Source organism: Pelobates fuscus, chromosome 5 (genome assembly GCF_036172605.1).
Source record: "Pelobates fuscus isolate aPelFus1 chromosome 5, aPelFus1.pri, whole genome shotgun sequence".
NCBI classification, from domain to species: domain Eukaryota; kingdom Metazoa; phylum Chordata; class Amphibia; order Anura; family Pelobatidae; genus Pelobates; species Pelobates fuscus.
Genome location: NC_086321.1, coordinates 144,933,646 through 144,955,991, shown reverse-complemented (window position 1 = coordinate 144,955,991; position 22,346 = coordinate 144,933,646). Strand labels below are relative to the sequence as shown.

The 22,346-nt window shown below is 40.1% G+C and overlaps 1 protein-coding gene across 11 annotated transcripts in view; it reads right to left on the bottom strand.

The window, feature by feature from the left end:
* FBRSL1 (fibrosin like 1) overlaps positions 1 to 22,346 on the bottom strand; it is a 505,865-nt gene that overhangs the window by 291,903 nt on the left and 191,616 nt on the right. For all 11 annotated transcript variants that reach the window (XM_063454406.1, XM_063454397.1, XM_063454402.1 and 8 more), the window contains one exon: positions 10,165 to 10,365. In XM_063454406.1, the coding sequence (XP_063310476.1) occupies positions 10,165 to 10,365 (201 nt within the window). The remainder of the gene's footprint in view (positions 1 to 10,164; positions 10,366 to 22,346) is intronic.

Here is a 22,346-nt window from a genome sequence, read left to right as displayed (position 1 = left end):
TATGAAGGTGGCATGGAGAGTGGTACATTTCTAGATTAACAGTTTATCCAAAATCTGCCTGGAGAAAATAAATGGGCACCCAGGGGCTCCAGCAACCCAGATCAACATCTTAACATCAACCCGGATTGACATGGGAAAAAAAACTGGCACTGGGTGCATTAATTCCCAGATTAACATGAACTCAGATATAACTGGCAGAAAATGGGGCTGGTCCAGTTTTGGAAGAGAATACGCGTAGCTAATTTCTATATCTCTTGTGCACAAAGTAATTTTTACAACTCACTGCCCACCTGCTACTGACAATTCAGCTTACAGGAATGGGTTTCCTATGAGGCACATATGTCTCTCTGACCCCGAGTTTATGACTGAGAGTTTCCTTATAAAATTTACTTATATACTCAAACGGTTTGCAGGTGATCCGGGCTTCAGAAGGCTTATGGGAGCAGAATTTTCAATTAATCCCTTTTAGTTATTACTAGAATTTATAAAGCGCCAACATATTCTGCCTTGTGTGTGTGTGTGTAGGGGGGAGGGGGTGGAGGAAGTAATAACAAAAAAAACTAAATACCATATACACAGACCAATACACAAAAGGTAAATAAGGCCCTGTCTGTGAGCGAAGATCCAGCCATTGAAGCGCTTTTATACAAAGCACTTAATTAGCATGAGAGCTTACAATCTTGCAGATATATCCCAAAAGGATTACTTTACAATGTGTTGGGAGAACCTAACCTCAGGTACTTAAAGTTTTAAATAGCGTTAAACCTCAAGCCATCAGTATAAGGGTGAAAATTTAAAGTCCTTTCAAGACACACAGAGGAAAAATGAGGAGACCACCACAAACCCCAACGTTTTGACTCTAGGTCTTTTTGTCAAGGGGATATTGAGATCCCAACAATTTGGCTATAGCTCCTTTTCAGGGTAGCTCAAGATCTGCTTGAAAAAGACCTAGAGTTGAACTGTTGGGGTTTGTGGTCTCCTCTTTTTGACTATCTGGAGGGAACACTTAGAGTTCATTAGTATTATTTATTTCTGCAAAGCAATTTGTGGATTCTGTAGATTATTTATTGTCAATGTGCATGATATTCCTTGAATGCTATGTAATGGATTGTATCATATGCATTTCTTTTTAATCAAATTTTTATACTAATAAGGACATATTTTGCCATATATAGAGTGCTATGGTACATTATAATATTTACCATTTCTATGACTGGCAAGGAAATGGAGTGATATCTGTAAGAAAACATTTATATTAACCGGTTAACGATTAATAGCATCATGACCGGTATTTTAGAATATAAAGAGATTTGGGTCACACCTGGTCTGGACTTAAACCATTATCCATAGAGCTAACAATCCAAACAACTACACTATCAGTAAGATGTGATTATTTTTTTCATAAATTAAAAACAAAAACAAAAAAATAATGTTTTTTGTTATGGATAATAAGTTGGAGAAACACATTAGACCGTTATTATTAAGCAAAACAGACATACTGTTGGCTAATAATCAGGCCTCTCACCCCCTTGGGGTATGTGTAGTAATAGACTTGATAGTAGATCCAGATATATGAATGTCTTCAAAGAAATGGATAAAAAGAGCCATACATGGTGAAGTACGTAGGAAAATTACAAAAGATATTTATTGATTGCATTAAGAGTTTTTATTGTTTTCTTTATTTTTAATATTTTATTCATTTCCTCTGCTTGCTCTGCTGCCCAAATTGGAATTGTGGTTCTATTTTCTACACTGCCATCCAGTTTCACTGAGAGTGAAGATATGCCTATTACATCTTTATGTCTGTAAGTGCAATCAATAAATATATTTTGTAATTTTCCTACGTACTTCACCATGTATGGCTCTTTTTATCCATTTCTTTGAAGACATTCATATATCTGGATCTACTATCAAGTCCATTACTACACATACCCCAAGGGGGTGAGAGGCCTGATTTTCATCTCTGGTTGTGAGTTTGCTACTAGCTTCACATTTTACTACAATAATTATACTGTGTTACGCTATGATTTGTATTTTTTCATTTTAGACTCTGGTTATATTCTCCAGGTTGCATTTCACATTGTATGCTTATTGAATGTGGTTTCCACTTTGTTGTCTCTTGTTTTACTACTTTGGGTGTTAGTGAGGTTCACCTGGGACCCTTTCAATTTAGCAGATTTAATATCTGTAGTTAGCTTGTATACTATTTCTCTTTTTTTAACTTGCCACTTAACCTCAGACTCTCAGCCAGTGATGGCCAATAATATCGGGTGCTTTGGCTGGGACTATACAACTTTATCTGCAGGGGGCCAATATTTAAAGGGACACTATAGTCACCTGAACAACTTCAGCTTAATGAGGTTGTTCAGGTAAGAACTATAGCTCCCTGCAGCTTCTCTCGTGTAAACACTGTATTTTCTGGGAAAATACAGTGTCTACATTGAAAGCTAGGAACACCTCCAGCTGCAGTCACTCAGAGTGAACCAGAGGGACTTCGGAGTTGATGGAGGCATAATATCCATCCACTCAGATCTGCTGTCAGCAGAGCACAGGGCAGCACTGTGGTCAGCATCCTGTGATTCAGTATCTCCTCCCTCTGCATGCAAACACTGATCTTTCCTCATAGAGATTTATTGATTCAATTCATCTCTATGAGGAGATGCTGATTGGCCAGGGCTGTGTTTGAATCATGCTGGCTCTACCCCTGATCTGCCTCTTTGTCAGTCTCAGCCAATCCTATGGGGAAGCACTGTGATTGGATCAGGCTACCACGTCAGCAGACTGCTTGTTTTTCTGAGTCTAACAGCATGCAGATTTACAGCTTCAGGCTTGAATACAGTAAGATTTGTACTATATTTATAGAGGCATGAGGGGCCCAGGGGGGCTAGATGGCGGTGTTAACACTATAGGGTCAGGAATACAGGTTTGTGTTCCTGACCCTATAGTGATCCTTTAACCATATGTTAATGTAGTAATGACTCTTTTATTCCATTTAATGTTTTGATGTATGTCCTCATTTGTACCCAAGATTGCCAGATCACCAAGCATTTCACATTTTGTCAGACAGGATGTGAAGGTGATGCCCAGCAGTACATGAAACGGATGTGCTCCCAGTGTGCAATTGCAATGGTTCCCATGAGATCCCAGCTGTTAATATAACTGAACTGAATTCACAGCGAGAATACACAACTACCACAAACTGCCTGGGCAGCACTTTCAAGTTCTGTCTGACAAAATGCAGAAATATAAAATGTCTTGCAAAATGGTTATAACCATATTATATAAATAATGTATAGATTAAGAAGAAAAAAAAACGCTTTGTTATCACATGCTCGATTGTATACTGTGATAGATGATTAGGTAAGATAAATATGGAGGAAAAAAAAAATCGTAGCTCACCCGTATCGTTGGTCAATATCAATTACACATTAAACAATGTTAAAGGCCAGAGGTCACAGTCAGCGTGCGGCATGATGCAAAGCCTATAATCAGGAGGTGCTGTGTCCTTATATTAACAGCTCCAGAAAAGGATACATTTAATTTAACAGCCAGGTGTGAATAATGCTCTATCAGATCAGGATTACAATGCTGAGGAAAACATGTTCTAGGTCACAAAGACAAGCTGTGAAAGGGGAAAGTGTTAATTTAGTGCAAACATAATCTTTCCTCACTAAAAGGTTAGCTGATGCAGGAATGTCTTGCTAGTGGAGGTGATGAGAGGCAAGAATAGGAATGCAACTAATTAATGAATGACAGAGGACCACAGGGAGCCAAGCATGTAACAAGTATGGAATTATCTGCTAAACATACAGACACTACTAAGATACAGTTGACATGAGGAACTTTGAACTTTGCAGGTATTTTACAAGCTGTAATAGTTTATCTTTTATAGCTTAATCCCATCTTTAGAGTGTCACGTTAATGTACAAGAGCTTTAAATAGAACGGACAATAAAAGCTCTATTTATGTCTCGATGCCCTTTGTTCTTATTCTATTTCCATAACATGCAACACATACTATCTTGCTACATATCATAACTTCATGTACAGTGGAAAATGTTGTCTGACGTGCCAGAAAAGTTCACATTTAAAAGTTCACATTTGGGTCTACCAGAATAATTAAAAGCATAAAACTCATATTTGACATCTGGTGTTCAATACGCACATCTTCCAACACTCAAATAGTCAAAGAGGGGCACTACTGCATCACTTAGTCCAGGACACTTTATGGTCTACGGCAGTGTTTCTTAACCTTTTTATAGAGGCACAAATTATGTACATGCCATTAGCTTGGTGACTCTTTTTTTCAAATGTATCCGAATTCACGGTAAAATAATGTCTGCTTAACCCCTTTATTAGGTTTCTTTCAGTGTCAGTGAGGAGCCCATTGCAATGGGAAAGGCAGGTCCCACTACAGTAAACAATTCGTGCGGACTGTTAATTAGCCTGTTCTGACCAACGAGGATACCCTGAAGCCGTATAGGTACCCAGTTTTGAGTGCAGAACCATTAGTGGAGAAAATCATAACAGAGGAATCTGGGTCCCAACAGAGGGACCAAGAAGAACTATCCATCCAAAACAGGGAGACATTTAACAATGTTTAACAGTAATGTCCAATATACAGAAATGGAGAAATACATATATTTACTTGTATAGGAATACATTTCTCAAGTTACAATATTTATTTTTACACATGTTAATATATGTATAGGTGTTAGTATCCAGGAGGCACCAACTATACTAATAAACCACAGAGATGCAAGTGTTTGTGTGATCATATGTTTATTTCATGAATAGTGTGGTGACCCATTTCTTTAGTTTAAAAATAAAGTTAAAATGATGTTGAAGGATATTGAAAACGTGAAATTGGTGAACTTGTTTTCTAATTGAAAAGTCTTTCATTAACCAATTTCTCTGCACAGGACATTTCAATGTGCCCTAATCAGTGTTACAGAATGTACAAGCAAAGCAGATGGATGTTCGCCATGTGTTCCAATAAACAATAATGGCCTCACTATCTTTAGTGAGAGTCCATTGGCTGCCACAGGTTGATCCCGAGGCCAAAACTCTCTCACATTGCCTCCCTTGCCAGACTGTAGTCTGCTCTCTGTAGGCTGCTTAAAGGGACACTATAGTCACCAGAACAACTACAGCTTAATGTATAATCATTGTCTTCAGACATTCGTATGCAAACACAGCCTTTTGAGAGAAAAGGCAGGGTTTACATTGCCCCTAGGGACACCATCAGAGGAGTGGCCACTGAAGGTGCTTCCTTCCTCAGTGCTGCACAGTAAGCAGCCCTGCCGTTCAGCATCTCCACGTTCTGCATGGGGAAGCTGAATTTTCCTCATAGAGATGCATCTCTATGAGGAGGTGCTGTTTGTCCAAAAATGTGTTTGACCTTACTAATTTTAGCAAAAAAGTAAAAATAAAATAGAAATCAGCAAAAATAAAGTGCCTTGGCAAATTTTTGGGGACAATTCTGATATTACCAAGGGGGCGGGGGAAGGGGCCAGGGATATGGGAGGGGGGGGCGTGCAAGACACCTAAATGGTGGGTTTAGCACTATAGGGTCAGGAATACATGGTTATGTTCATGACCCTATAGTGCTCCTTTAAAGTGTCAGGCTGTTTCTGGGCAACAGCAAGGGTCTCTTGCACCTGTTGTGTGACAGCGACAGGCCGTCCCTGCAGAGATTACTTAAAATTCATGGATAACTAGTCTAATTCAACTCAATGGGGGTTATTCACTAGGCATCACATTTCATTTAGCCAAGTTCATTTAAATTTGGCTGATAGAAGTCTTCTGAGGTTCACTCTACTGACCAAATTAAAAACACATGGAGCCAAATGGGTATTCTTTTTCTAAGTATTCTTTTTTTCAAACGGATCGCAGTGCAGCACTGAGATTTGTCAGCAATTAGCTGCATGGCAGCCTTACAGTAAGGGAATGTCTGCTGAATTGTATATAGGGCAGGGGAGAATTGATTTAGAGCTGGTCTGAGCAGAGTTTGACTAGTGTAATGGTCACCAACCAAGGGAATTCATGGTGATACAAAGACATTTAAAACAATACTTGTCTTTAAGGAAGGGCCGAATCGGTTTCACATATTGAGCATTAGCAATGTACGTTTTGTACATACTTGAACACCATTATTTGGCTGGGTGTTTCTGCTCACCCTCACAGCCAATCAATGCTATCCAAATGTGTTGCTACTGCAACTTCTGAGGCAGGCACAGGCTTTCTCAAGTTAACCAAGTGTCAAAGCCAGTAGTACAGCTTCGGGTAGAAGGGAAGGTGGCAGTGGGCACATGGCAGATCACAAATGGTTTGACTACTTATTCTTAGTGACGACACCAGGGGTTATGGCGGTTAAACAAGTGGTTATGGTGCTTGGAATGTTCCTTTAAAGAGGACAAAATCAGAGCCTATATGACACCAGAATGGTAATTAAGCTAACTGAAGTCATTTATCCAAGTAAATGCAAACTCAAACCAGCCACTAAACAAAGGAAATGAGGGCAGCCTCAATATGGACAAATGTATATAAGCTGAAACCACTTAGTGATAAAGGGACTCATTATTCTCCTTTTAGCAAGTCTCTTATTAGAGATCACATCCTGCATGGAGTATTTTACACTTTCTGATTTGGATGGCTGAAAAATAAAAATATTAAAGCACAGAACAGAGGAAGCAGGTCCACGTACAATTTAATATCCACAATGGGCCCGGGGCAATTCACTGCCATATTAAACCCTGGGTTTCAAAAGGCTTTAAAGATGCACTCTAGGCACTTCATTTTGTTGAAATTGTTATGTGCCTTCCCATGGTTCTGTGTTAAACCGTTTTTGAATGGTTTCAAATAAAATGAGAATCTTTAAGCCCGGCAGTCTGGCCACTCACTACTGCATGGGCCAATGATCTCTGCTTTTCTATGAGAAGCTTTCGGAACGACGGTGGAGCAGCACGTGCAACAAGACTGTCTTGAGCTGGATTACATGGACGTTTACTTTTAAGCTTTTAACATTTTTTAATTTTTAACGTGGGACCAATTAAATCTAAAGAAATTAATTCACAAAGGTTTAAAGAACTATTTTAACCTTACAGTGATCTTCTAAATATGTGGTAGCCTGCAGGTCATCGACCAATGGCTAACAGCACGTGATGTGATATTACACTGAGCACCAGAGAGCTTAGAAATTGTTCAATGGTATGTCAAAAGCCTTATATTTGCAAGAGAAATTACCTAATTTTAGTCTCTTCCTTGGCTCATAAAAATCGAAATAATTTGGAATATTATAGCAAACAATAAATAATCGCACAAACATCTAGAATCCATGAGTGCACTGCTGGCCTACTTTATCCATTCAAGAGCCTTTTCCGCTATCCACAAAAGGATTTTCCAGGATAGATCTGATTTAAACCAAGTTGATTTAAAAGGACACTCCAGACCACTAAAGCACGTGACGAACGTGTTCTCTTTTTTCATTTTACAAAAGCTGGCACATTGACAGAAAGGGGAGTGTAACAAAGTTAATTTGTAAATTAGACAACAGGTCATGTTACTTCCTTTTTGTTCAGCTCAGTAGAGCTACCCTCAAGTGGCAGTAATTGCTCAGAGCACCTGCAAAGAAGCGTTGAGCTGTATGGAGTCTGTGATTGGACAGCCACAGAAAGTCTGGGCGGGGTTAGAAGGGGAGGGCTTGTAAAGGCTGCAGACTAGAGACATGCAGATTTTGGAAGCTTGTTTTAAATATATCCCTAATGAAAAAAAAATCATAATTAAATGAATGCATGTTTTCACAGGGGTATATGTACAAAACTGTGATTTCTTTTTATTTGGCCAGTGCCCCTATAAATCATGATTTAAATCAATAGTCAGTAAGACATTTTAAAAGTATGTTTTTAAACTTAAAGACTCATTCTTGCAGGTTTTTATAATCTTTTATTTGCGATCAGCTGTAGATTTCATATTTAGAATAATAATGTTTCAGATTAGTTTAACAGTTATATCAGAACTGATTTTGTGATTACCATAAATACATAGATAATATTATAACTCTCTCCAGTTTTATAAATTACTCATACTTGGATAACAAACTAAATTTACTACCAGAATTGCAGACACACAATCAGTTCATTGGAAGGGAATAACTTTATTAGCTTTCTATCAACCCATTTTTACAATGCACATAAGAAAATAATTGACACATTTTGTATGGTATGGTACTTTCGTGCTGGCATCAGATGCCAATTTTGCACAAAATTAATATTGGGTATGAGTACTGACAAATAGTCACATGTATGTGATTGTGAACAGTTACTGGTAAGAGAAGAAAACAAGCAATAGGCTTTAAGGGAAGGAGGGTGGAGAATGCACCACACACATGGTCAATGTTCTTAAATCCTATGTGACTAGGCCTTTACACCTTTATATATCTAGTTTGGTTATACTGTCTGTCTTGCTTGGCTGCAACAAAGGCAAGTTTGGTAGCTACAGAAAATCTAGCAAAATATTTCTCAACTCTTGTATAAACATAAGCACAAATAAATATCCACAAATTCTATTTGCACCCAAGATTTAGGAATTTTGAAACAATAAATCTGGCTTATTGCTAGGTTTTGCTCATTTGAAAGAGGGAAAAAAATACAGTTTCAAGGCTTGAAATAATGCTAAATGTTATTTTATACAGACCACATCACATCATATGGTCTACAAATACAGACCGATCCCCTCCACCCCATGTGGACAATTCCTAATCTTCCAATCATTCCCTTTGATATAAGGAGTCTTTCATTATGTGGGTTGCTGGCACAGAGTCGAATGGAATAAAACTCTTAAACTCTAAATTCTCAGTATACTTTGCCTTCTTTGAAATATGTGATAATCTGATGGAAAAATAGTGAAGTACTTAGGCCTGCTGCAGGGTAATTAAATCCTCTCTGAAAAGCAATCCATTAATATGTAACTGAACTATCCATGCAAGCACTACCCACAAGTGAGCTACCCATAGAGCATTTTTGCAATTACACATGTTGGCAATACTACTGTCGATGTGTCACTCTTCAAAAAAAGCAAAACATCTGTCTCATTTAACCCTTTCAAGCCCAACTACAAAAGCAATGACACTTCACGATAACTCATCTCAACAATCAAGGGCCACAAGTGATAAGTGATACCATATTTGTGTCACTTTCTCACACAACTGAAGCACAGACTTAATTCTAGAATTGCTTTATATTAAAGTCATAAATCCTCTGTATCACTTGGGTTTATCAAATCATCAAGTGCCTGCTTAAAATACTAGGAATTACATCTCATGAGACATACATAATCTTACTAATGATTATTCATCCTCCCTAATTATCATTACGACAACAGATCGTTAGGGAAGAAATCCTATTCTGGTACTCAATGTGTTAAGTGTGTAAGAGCTCCTTGTGTGCTAGAGAGAGCCTTTAACCTTTCTTTTGAAGGGAAGACAGAAAAGCACTTTACACTGCAAAGCTTCATCTCTCTGCTGCTGTTGTTCACAGTGCCTTGGCAGCAAAGGTGTAAACTGGCAGCTGAGTGGATAATGAAAACGGAGCTCTTGTGATGGAGAGGAGGCTATTTGTCTGCTGTGGCCTGGGATTAGCTAATTCCAGCTCTGCACTCTGTGCTGTGAGATCCCCTGGTGGATTGGGCGAGCAGCTGTGAATTTGAAGCAGTCACAGATTATTGCTGCAATAGAGGAGACAGCCATCTGTGCCCTTTTCACAGTGTGCTGCTGCTCCTTTTCCCTGAGACCACGAAGCCCCCAACTCGCCCCTCCTCCCCCCCTTTGGTACAGACTGACACAAATAATTCACCATCTTGACAGCACTGAGAAAATAAAGGTGATATGCTTTTTACAGCATTTCTCATTAAGCTAAGCAGGCCAGTATGCATTTCCCCGCTTTACGGCTTAAAAGCAGAGAACCCACAATAAACAACCTCCATTTCCTACAGTCAGACCATTTTGCTTTCATCAATAATGTAGTGCAGCCACCTGTTTGCGAGCAGACCCAGAAAATAATGATTTTACATTGTAGCAGAACATTTTCTCTGGGATCCAATGATTAACCCTTCCAAATCCCGCTAATGCTTGCAGAGAACCAATCGAGGAAAGACATTTGAGTCGTACCTGATTTAAATGTTTCAGGGGGAATTTTTTCTTGAAGTGGTCTTTCCCTCTCTCCAGTTCTCTCTCTAAGCTCCCTGCATCATGGTTGTGTCCATTCTCACTAGGTTCTGCAGAAATGAAGTTCCCCGATTCCCTGGGTTTCTTTGCTGGGTGCCGTTCACGTATCTTTTCTCGTTCAGGGGGCTTTAGTGATAGGTCCTTCTGAAAAGAAAGGAAACATCTGGGTGAGCTGCTTGTTTTAAGAAGAGATAGAAAATAACATTACTATAATTAAGGCAGAAAAAAATAATTCATATATAGGTGATAACTGGCTCTAAGACATTTCTTTTCAAAGACCAATATAAAAAAAAAAATATATATATATACATATTATAATAAAGGTTTTCACTCTCAAAGTGACCATTACGGATTTGCTAGTAGCATAGGACTTTAATTTATAAGTACTGTGTGCGTAGATAGACAGACAGTCGCTTCGATATAGAAAATAAGTGATGAAAAAGACAGGGCACTGCCAAAAGTGCTCTAATATAGCACAGCTCTAGAACAATACCTTTGACGAACATCATACAATAAGAACCTATCAATGTAGTCGTAATATTAAGATATAGAGCTGGAAATCTTAGAACCACAAAACAAATAGATCAGTGACAGCACACATTCCAATACGTCTGTTGATATATTTAAGAAATAACCGTTTTGCCCTGTAAAATATTCTGGAGAAGGGGAAAATAAGATTGGCATCTGTACAAAGAAGTCAATTTCACAGTGGACCAAAATTTTAATTTGGGTCATGATCAACTAACTATCTTCCCAAGTTTGTTCTGCATTCAGAGATCCATTTGGGGGTTATTTGATAAAGGTACTGTGGACAAATTGCAAAGCCACTAGAGAACTGAAACATTACAAAGCTGGAGGTTTCTTCCAGTCCAGTTATTTCAGCCTACACAGTTTGTAATTCCCTTGTCAATACGGCCCCTTTCTGATTCTCTTGTCAATGCTCCGCAACCTCCATTTTTGTGAATGAAAATAGTGGAGTTGAGTTAATAATCCCAAACAATATCTAAACATATCATATACAATTGTTATCTGGTCTAAACACTTACTGGAGTCTCTTTGGGCAGACATGTAAAGTGACTGACATAAGTACCTTTTTGCATATTGCTTTTCAACAGCAGTATGGAAATATCCTCAGACCGGTTGTAATAACGCTCTACAACAACTAAATCCATGTACACACAAGGATGAAGATTAACATTCCAAAGAATAATGTAACACAGGAAGAAACAAGCAGGCTGGCAAGAGTTTATACACACACACATTCTGTATATAAATATACACATACAACACACACTACCGCATAGGTTTATATAAACACTAGCATCTCATATTCCCTAAACAACAATACAGATCAAATATGGACAATTTATTCTATGATTGCACATGATTAATCAATGTCATATGCATAAACTGCAGAAGTAAAAAATAAAATAAAAAAAAACCTTATGAAGATGCTATTAAGAGAGTTAAAAACACAACTGTAGAGCTTGCCCATTAGATCAGAGAGGTGATGAGTTGTGGCATGGCTTAAGTTACCACAAAGTATTCCATGAACATACTGACTTCAGGGATAATAGGATGACTGCAGCCTTAAAATGGTCAAATGGGAATGTTTTTTTCCTTTTCTAAATAAGCATCCATTTTAAAATTGTAATTCCTATTAAGCAATTCATTAAAAAAAAAAAAAAAGGAAATAAAATTCAATTTGCTATAATTATCCGTATCTCTTAAATAAGGCTTCACATACGTGTAACATTTTAAACGCTGCTGTAAAGGGGGGAAATATTAAAACAACAAATAGAGTATGTGTGCCTTAGAACCATTTCTCATTGAAGTGCTGCGTTGTAGAATATTGTATAATTATTTTAAGATTTCATTTTTCTGCATGGTCTTAAAAAAGGTTGGAAACCACCGGGCTATATAATAATTCCACTTTGTTTTGCTTTTAAAATAGCAAGCAGGGCACTTCACTCTGAACATTTAGTCACATGAGCATAGACTTTAAGCCTTCCTTTATCACCATATAAAAAAATCTTTACACGATAACCCTCCAGTAGCTATTATTTGGATCTTTGGTCCTAAAATGATTTACTGAAGAACAATTGTATTCAATGTATCCTGTATGTGTAAAAAGCTCTTCTTAGTCCTACCATATCTGCACAGAAGGTGCCTGAAAACAGTGTTGCAGAAATATGCACATATTGCACATATGTACATAAATGATTAGCATTATAACATACCAAGTGTCATCTGTGGCAGGCCAGATGGAAACCACCTAGTCTGCCTTAAAGGGGAACTGTCACATCACATGATTTTTTTAAAGGGACACTATAGGCACCCTACCACTTAATCCAAATTGAAGTGGTCTTGGTACAGTGTCCCTGTCCCCTTAATCCTGGAATCGAAAACATTGCAGTTTTAGAGAAACCCCAAATGTGTACAGGGTTAAGACTGCTTCAAATGGCTGTCTCTTAGACTGTCACTAGAGACACTTCCTGCATTTGCACAGAGTTTAACTCTGTGACACGAAGCTGGACATCCTCACACTCTGCATAAGGATGTCCAGCGGCTTCAGATGCCTCATATGAAATCATTGATTCAATGCTTTCCTATGGGGAAAGCCTAAAGTGTGCAAGGCACTTGCCGTGCATGTTCCCCCTTGGCAAAGACATCGGTGGAGGTGAGGCCAGCACCCAGGAACTATGATCCTGGAATAGAGTAGGGTCAGAGGGACACCCTAGTGTTAGGAACATTGCTCTGTATTCTCAACATTATAGTGTTCTTTTAATATTATATTATTCCATATATTTAATAAATATATATTTGAGAGTTTTGAAATTAAAATTACATGTTAAAATCGCCACCACTTTAGCTTGTAAATGGGCGACTATCTTCCCTTCCTGGCAATAAATAGTTATAAGGTCTGTCCTTTGCACATAGCAGTCACCATTAAAGGGACACTATAGACACCCAGCCCATTTCAGCTGATTTCCGTGGTCTGGGTGCAGTGTCCCAGGTCCCTTAAACCTGCATAGGTAATTATTGCAGTTACCTATGCAGGCACCTAGTGGGCATCGAGCGGGATAGCAACCAAGCAGTAAAGGTGCAAGCAGAGGTCAGGACAAGGTCACCAGAAGAGTGGAGAGACAGCAGAGAAGAGGTGTACCTACACTTAGTGAAGTTATATAACAGGGGCTAGTATTTTGAATTGACTCGTAAAGGATACAGGAAGTCATTGTAAGGACTGACAGAGGGGTGAAGTGTGAATGGAGCTACAGGAGGGAAAAAAAAAATCAGGCTGTATGTAGCATTCATTACAGACTGTGGCGAGGCAGTACGGCTTCTGGAGGATTTTATATATGCACACATACACGTATTTTTTGTAGTAAGGAACTACCAACAGAGCAACCAAACTTAAATTAATCCTGTGACTCATCTTGGCTGCGTCAGTCTTTGAGCGCACCGACCAACTTCAAAACTGGCCACTGTGGCTTCAAATACTAATGGCAAAGAACTTCACATGCCAAGCTCCCAGCATGCACTGCACTTACTATCCCTCCACCAACTGCTTCAATGCCACGTCAATGCAACCCTACACAGTGCTTCAGATACACATCTAGATATACCATCTGTACATTCTACATAAACTGTAAAGCGATAACTCTAAATTCTAGCCCTGAAGATATGGCTCCAAACTGCCGCCTGCTTCTTTACTCCATGCAATCAAACAGTATGTACAGGTATATATGCACACTAAAAGGCAATTATCCAGAGTGAGTCCTGGGAGTCCATTATCTTCGCTTGCACACCATAAATGATTCATGTCATGGAACATGCTTTCTCTTTGTTTGCTGCCTGCATGCTATACTCTTGTAGACCCAGTATGAATACGTACCTACACTTGCTGCTTACAGTGCTGTTCACTCCTCAGGCACATAGATAATTAAAGAGAAATTAGAGCTAAAATTCCATGTATAGAGGGCTTGGAAGTGGATATGTCCCGTATAGATGTAAGGTGACAAAACGTCATTAAACATTGTGCTACCAAAATCTCCCTCAAATGTATATAGATTTAATGCGGCTATTAATATATTTAATATTGTTTCATGGAGGAATAGTTACAGTTAAGGCAATTCAATTTAGTGTAAAAATAGACAACCTGAAAAATGATTTAAATCCGCTATTTCCTAGTTCAGCTACTTTGGCCTAAAATGTATAGCCCCCCTTGTCAATTCTCCAGAGTTCCTGGTTTAGTGACTAAACCTGTGACTGCCCTCTTTGTGCTAGTCTGACTATATCCTATAGCCACATTAGTTGTACAGACGGCCATAAATGTGAAGCTGGGAGAACACTACAGGGGATTCATTAGTGACTTTCCAGCTGCTTATCTAAAAGCAACCACAGTATCAAACCAAGTATATTCCCACCAGAGCAGTGAGCAGCACCAAGACAATCAGAACAAGCAAGGTGACCGTGCCCACAGACGCTAAACTATAAATCACAGCACCCTCAAGGGCCTCCATAATGAAAGTATCGGGGCTCTACGCACAATTTCACTCTCCAGCCAAGGTATGAACGGTTTTAAAGCAGCACTGCAGTATAAACAGTAATAACTCCCTATTGATGTCCAGCCTGCACAAGGCATACAAAGAGTCGGGGTAAGTGTATACAATGATCAATCCTGAACGTAAAGCAGTCACCATGGAAACCAAGAGAATATTAACACATTTTAAACATATCAAACAGAAATGACACGTGATACGTGTATACAGTAGTATGCATACAGGCTCATAGAACAGAGAGCACTCTAAGTGACAGTTTAAAGATCTGACAAACAGAACAATATTTTCTTTGGGAGGCTGGATATCGTTTTACTGAGTGCAGAAAACTGGATTACATCAAAGATTAGAGGAAGAGCTCAAAACAGGAAACCTATGTGTGGAGGGATAGGGAATGGCTTATGTCAAGGCCAGCAACATAATCAAAAGGGACAGATTCTCCGCGACATCTGGCATGACCAGAACATCAGACTCTTCAATTCAGGATACATTGTCTATTTGTTTTCCAGCAGTGGCCATGTACAATATTTGAAACTTTACGATTTGGGAAATGCCATTTTAAAAAAAAATTAATGGAGTGTCTATGTGAGCACTCTGTTTCTGTACATAGGAGAGGTTCACCCTCCTACTATATCTGTATCAAGGATAGGCAGCTTTTGGCACCCCAAATTGTGGACTACATTTCCCCTGATGCTTTGCCAGCATTATCGTAATTGAGTTCACAACATCTGCAGTGTTTAAGGTTGCCTACTCCAGTCATACAGCATTTCCAAGCTGAGAGGAAAGGGGGCAGATAATAAGAGGACAGTAATTATCTGTGGGACGGAGTCATGTCAACCACCTGCGTTCTCAGAAGACTAAGGACGCTGCGTTCTGAAAACAGGATGCGTGGCTAAGGCGACAAGGTTATGCTGCAGAAAGCTGTAATTTCGTTTTCTTTAGCAGAGCTAAAGATTGAATGTGAAAAACACAGCATGACTGAGGCCAAAACCAAATGCAAGTTTATTGGTACCTGGCATGTACTTATAAATAAGGGAGGCTATCCTCCCTTCCATTCCTATATAGTCTTAGAACCCTCTCTCTCTCCGCCCTCCCCCCACCCCCCCCCCCAGATCTTGTATAAGAGTAATTTCTCATTTTTGCTGCCCTCTAAAACTACTTTTACAGAATACAACATAAGGCTATGAGTAAAGAGATCTCCAAATTCATAGACTTCAGTATCCGATTCATATGATTTATGGAGCCCAGCAATATATGGCGGAGTACTCCTTTTCAGCATCTCCTAACAGCAAAGCCATTTTTGTACACAGCAGGGCTTATTGCCCACTGATAGCCTGGCAAGTGAGATAAATTGGGAGGTACAATCGGTGAGAAGATTATCTAAGATATTTATAGAAAATGGTGCATTATTTTTTTATGGGGTTTTTACTTTTGGGATGTTGGAGCAGGTTACATCTGGTTAAAACAAGACAAAATAAAGCACAGATAACCGTATAGGAAGAAATCAAACTATATAGATATTAATATCTAGGACATACAGCACAAAAAACAAGAAATTCATCCTATTCCAAAGTGCAATTCATGCTCATTCATAATTGTTCCTTAACCCCTTAAGGACCAAGCTTCTGGAATAAAATGGAATCATGACATGTCAGACATGTCATGTGTCCTTAAGGGGTTAAAGGGATAAGCATGTGCATCCTAAAAAGTGAGTGTAAGTATGGATTTAGAATTCGTTATTGTATTGCCCACTACAGAAGTAGGTTTGATATACCGCTGGCAATCAAAGGTAAAATACAGACAGCAATACAGAAATATTGTGTTTTTTCCAGCAATCATTCATTGTCGTCTTATGTCATACAAGGAGTTAAAAACTGCAAGCCATACTACCAGTTTACTTAAATAAAGTCAGCATTAATTGAATTATGAAAATGTTGTTTATATCTTTATGTAATGCTCCCGCTGCACTAATTAGACTATAAACTAGCAGCCGAGATTCGTGCTCTAAGCCTTGTATTCATAGCTTCTTGTATACGCTGTGTATTTATAGTATAGTAATCTCCAGTGAGCAGTTACTGTATGTACATACTGTAGGAATAAATCAATGCACAGAAGCAATCATTCTAACATGAATTAGAGCTACACCAATAAGCTTGTGATTTATCCGCCTGTCACGGATTGTGTTTTGAAAGGATGCTGTGTAGCTGTCTGGGGTGATAATGTACTGATGTAATAAGCTGGCAATGTACTCCCAACAGCTGCAATGTACTGACAATGATCTGTCCTCACATCCCAGTGACAGCACTCCTGGCAATGCACAGGCTGTCCTCTGCTAAGACACCCCAGAACAGGAAAAGGTAGCACTACAGTGTGTAGCGTACATATTAAGCAGTCCACACACTTGTGAAGAATAAAACTCCCTCACAAAAGTCTGTCCCACATGAGCTGAATTTGAGACGCTTATTCCCCAATGGCTGACAACTTTACGGCTTTACTGCCAGCACTGTGTACATGAGCAGTAGGAAGAGTATGCATGTATTCCTTTCCTGAGAAATAAGTAGCAAAGAAACTGCCAAATAGCAGACTACATTAATGCCCTGGTTGTGACATATACCCTATATACATCAATTTAAAAAGTAAATTAAAAAATCAACAATTGATTTATAAATTATATCAACAAGAAGCATTCACACACAGTCCAATTTACATTCAAATCATGTGGTAGCAATTATACATTTTTAATATTGAATCATAACAGAAGGGAAGAACTTGAGAAAACTTGGTTTACAAAAAATAATAAAGTAAAATACAAAATTGAGGACTTAATCACCCGAATATATCCTAAAAACATTCAGTTCACTCTAGGTACATAAACCAAACAGTACACAACACATATTTTATATTTTATTGGTTTAGGGTTGCAGCAAGACATCAAACAGAAACACCCACACAAAACAGATCCAGCAAACACCATACAGTCAGAGCAAGCGCGCGCGTACACACACACACTTTACGTGCAGCCAGCAAACAACATATATTACACCCAGCCAAAACACACTAGGTGGGAGGAAAGAGGACATGACACTAAACATTAAATCTGTACGGAAAACAAAAATTGCCCGTTTTGACTGTAGCAGAGTTTGAGTATTTTTCCAGATCTATTTTGGCAACAGTTTTTTCTTTCGAACTGGGAAAATTCAGAGTTTAAAGAAATTACCATGCCAATGTCCAGGTCTAAGCAGGGTCCTCAAACTTTCTAGTTTTATATTTTGTGTGAGGAAAAGTAGATTGGGATGCCACTTTAGTCCCTTGGACAAGTAGATTGTTTCCACACCCCTGTCTATTGCCCTGTACTTTTATTGCTCGAGGTATGACAAGACATGTTCATTTATTTCCATTAGTGTCAATGTTTAAGAAAGGCATATTTTCACAAAAGTGAATTCCTAGTTAAACAGGCCCCTTGAAGATCATATTACACATTATTAAAAATGTATCAGATCAGGTTTTTAGCCTGCAGCTGGCCAACTGCTGTTACAAACCAGAGTGAGAATGTGCATGTCATAACTGAGAACGTGTACACTCACTGACACGGTTTTAGGTCAGCCGATCTGTGTATAATAAGACTTCTACATGTCACTTAGGGCAGTGAAGTGGGAGATGAGTGGCACATAACAGCATGTTTAAAAGCTGCCCAGCTCTGAACAAGGGGTTTAAACAGCTGACATTCTTTTTTTTAGCAGCATATATTCTAAAAAGTTTCACACAGTAGGGGATAACCATTAACTTTACTGGAAGTAACAGGTGAATGTCAATGTCAAGACACCTTATCTATGACAATCTAACACCGTATGCGCAAGTCTGAGCAACCCTGCTTCTCTCTGTAAGGCATAGGTAGACTAAATGTACAAAAATAGAAATCAATTGGTAAGTGAGGAAAATACTGAGCATTATGGGAGCACATGTCGTCAAAGTGTGAAAGCCACAGGCAGATTTATTGAAACAAATACAGACAGCAACAATTCGACCTACTGAGAGGTCTTTTTCAAGCTCTCAGGTCGAAACGTTGCTGTCCTTTTTTGTTTCAATAAATATGCCTGCAGCTTTCACACTTTGAGTGCCTGGGAATCGTTTTGCTGCCTTAACGTTTTGGGATTGCTGGTCTGTGATGTAATTCCAGTAAAATACAAGTTTAGCAGGCTAAGATTGCCACAAGGCATATGTATGTATATGTGTTTGTAGTATCAGTTGGTTAATTACACGTAGCTAAGATACTGTCATCACTGTACTGACCAGGTGCAGGAATGTAAGAACTGGAATTACGCGTCCCTCTCCTTTGTATCAGATGAGCCACGTGGTTAGACCGGATGGATGAGTTTAGACTCTATTCATTAAATAGGTTAAGGGTATGTGTGGGTGTAGTTAATTGTGGGAGGAGCTACAGTGCTATATAAGGAATGTACTCTATGTATTCAGTACTCAGACTTTGCTGTATTTTGGTGACGCTAGTCCCTCTGAGTCCCGATCGGTGATCCAATAAAGAATCTCTTCCTTCCTGAAGAAACCTGTGTCCATCTCTCTGTGCTTGGCTTCCGTCAGTTTCTCCTGTATCATTTGGTGCATTGGCCGGGAAGCTCATCGTTCAACGGTAGCTGAGAGGCAGAGGCGTGAGACGGTCTATCTTTGCCCACGTTCTCTACGGCTGCACCCCTGAACTTCTGCGTGGACCTCCCTTCGTCTCGGCGCCACTGGTCTGTTGTCCAGGAGATCATCGGCCTCTACGTGAGAAGTGCTGGGGTGTCCCCGTCGATGAGTGTGAACTCAGGTTCAGGAACGAGGAGGTAAGATAACTGCTGTTTTAGACGGCAGGACCCGCTAGGGGTATACCGATTGTGCGGTAGGCCCAAAGGGGTTTTTGAATCTGTATCTGCCCCCTCTGTCGGAGGGAAGGAGCGAAGGCGCACCGCTCGATCGAACGCTCTTTAGTCAGACCGTTTGATTTGGTTAGTCAGGCGGGGTCCAGGTGTAAGATAGCCCTAGCCGGACACCGGTGTCTTGTCTAGACTAGCGTTCTAGGGTGTATATTACGTTCGCTAGGTCGGAGGGACCGGGAGACTAAGCGGCGCCTGTGTAAATTCGGTTCGCTAGTTCTCATCCTATCTGGGCTAAGTGGGAAGGCGTGTAAATTTGGAACCCACTAGACTTTTGATAGTACGACTAAGAGGCGTCTGTGTAAATTCGGTTCTCTAGCTCGCTATATATGTGGTGATTGGGCAGTGTGGCTAACCAAAACGGGTGTATATAGTTTTAGGTAGTCCATTCAAGGTACTGGCCAATAGTTTAGTTGGGAATTGTAAATGTGTTAATGATTGTTTAGTAAAGTGTATATCTTGTTAGATAGCGCGAGCTCAGCCGTCTAGCGAGAGTGTTAATAGTGTGTTGCTGTATTATAGTGCACGGTACCATAACCCTGTATATTTACTGACACTGTATAATAAGTACTAATCATTGTCGTCCATTGCATGTTTAACACCATAACCACTAATAATTGTATTGTGACCTTAACTTGTGCTTTGACCTATGCTAACCGTACTGTAACCGCTATTTGTAAAAGACGATGTTACTGGGGTGTGTTATAGACGGGTAATTCGTATATAGAGAATTATAGCGTGGGTGACTGTGTAGTTACGCCAAAGGGCATAATATTGATTATATAGTGACTGGTGTAGCAGCTGTGTGTGTATGGGAATTCCCTGAGTGTTTATTGTTATTGTGTACGTTTCACTTGGTAACCATACCACGTGGTGCTGTTGCCAGAGGAAACGGGTGTGACTGTTGAATAGTACGCGTGTATAGTAATCGTTGTCGACAACGTTCCACTGTTAAATATGGGTGCGTCGCAGTCAACGATTCCGGATCCCTTAGGATGTATGGTTAAGAATTTTAAAAAGGGATTCAAAGTTTGTGATTTTGGGGTAAAGATGTCTCCTGTACGTTTGGTCACTTTGTGCACTAGGGAGTGGCCTACTTTGGTTGCGGCATGGCCGCCACGTGGCAGTTTGGATCCAACTCTGGTACAGCGCTTACACGTGGCTGTATCAGGTAGGCCTGAACTTTACGGCCAGTTTCCTTATATTGATTGTTGGAGACAGGCCGTAAATGACTCGCCAAAATGGCTCCGGACATGCCACGAGGAACAGTGTCGCCTCATGGTAGCTAGGACTTGTTCGTCCACTAGGGCTGGTGTTAGGCCCATTTTGGACACGCCCCCTGAGTCCGAGATCCCTTTGCCGCCCCCTTACTTTCCGGTAAGAGGAAGTGACGCAAATACAGGAAGTCCTGTAACCCTTCCCTCATTACCCTCATCCACTTCCGCTTCCTCCTCCAGTACAGGATCCACCCCCCCTCGTACTAAATCTCCCCTTCCGGAACCAGAACCCACCCCCATTAGAAACGAATATCCTGATTTGGCGCCACTTCAGACTTCCGGTCAAGCTTCATCTAGCTCGGCCCGAAGTGTTCTATTCACTACCTTTTCCCAAAACCAACCTCCCACATCCCCATACCCTATATCTCCCCGACCGGAACCCATGACTGACGCTTCCCTACGTAGCCCCATCCAAACCCGACAGTTGACTGGTGCCCAACAATTAAAGCACTATCAGATGCCTCTTCGCTTAAATCCCGGGTCAGCTTATATCGATGCCGCAGGTCAAATGGCACACGCTGACCCTGTCTTCGTATATGTCCCTTTCACCACTACCGACCTTTTAAACTGGAAGACCCATAATTCCTCGTATACTGAGAAACCACAAGCCATGACTGATCTGTTCACCTCAATAGTACAGACACATAATCCGACATGGGCTGATTGCCAGCAGTTATTAATGACTTTATTTAACAATGAGGAAAGGACAAGAATAAATCAAGCAGCCATTAAAGCATTAGAAGATAGAGCCCGTGCTTTGAACCAAGCTAATCCAGCAGCATGGGCCGCAACACATTATCCCAACACTGATCCCGATTGGAACGTAAATGGTGCTGATATGGTTCAACTCAGAGCCTATAGAGACGCTATAATTGCTGGCATGAAAGCCGGAGGAAAGAAAGCCATTAACATGTCGAAGACAGTTGAGGTGATCCAGAAAAGCGATGAAGCGCCCAGTGTCTTTTATGACCGATTATTGGAGGCGTACCGCTTGTACACCCCCTTTAATCCGGAAGACGCAGACAATTCCCGAATGGTGAACTCCGCCTTTGTCAGCCAAGCTTACGGAGATATTAAGCGCAAGCTACAAAAGCTAGAAGGGTTTGCAGGTATGTCAATCACCCAACTAATGGAGGTAGCTAATAAGGTGTATATGAATAGGGAAACAGAAAGCAAGAAAGAGGAGGAGCGCAAGATGCGTAAAAAGGCTGATATGCTAGCGGTAGCGATCGCAGGCGTAGATAAACGGGGCCCAGATAGAGGCAATAATAGATGGAGTAGGGAGCCTTTGAGTAGGGATCAGTGTGCGTATTGCAAGGAAGAAGGGCATTGGAGGAACGAATGTCCGCAAAGAGAGCAGT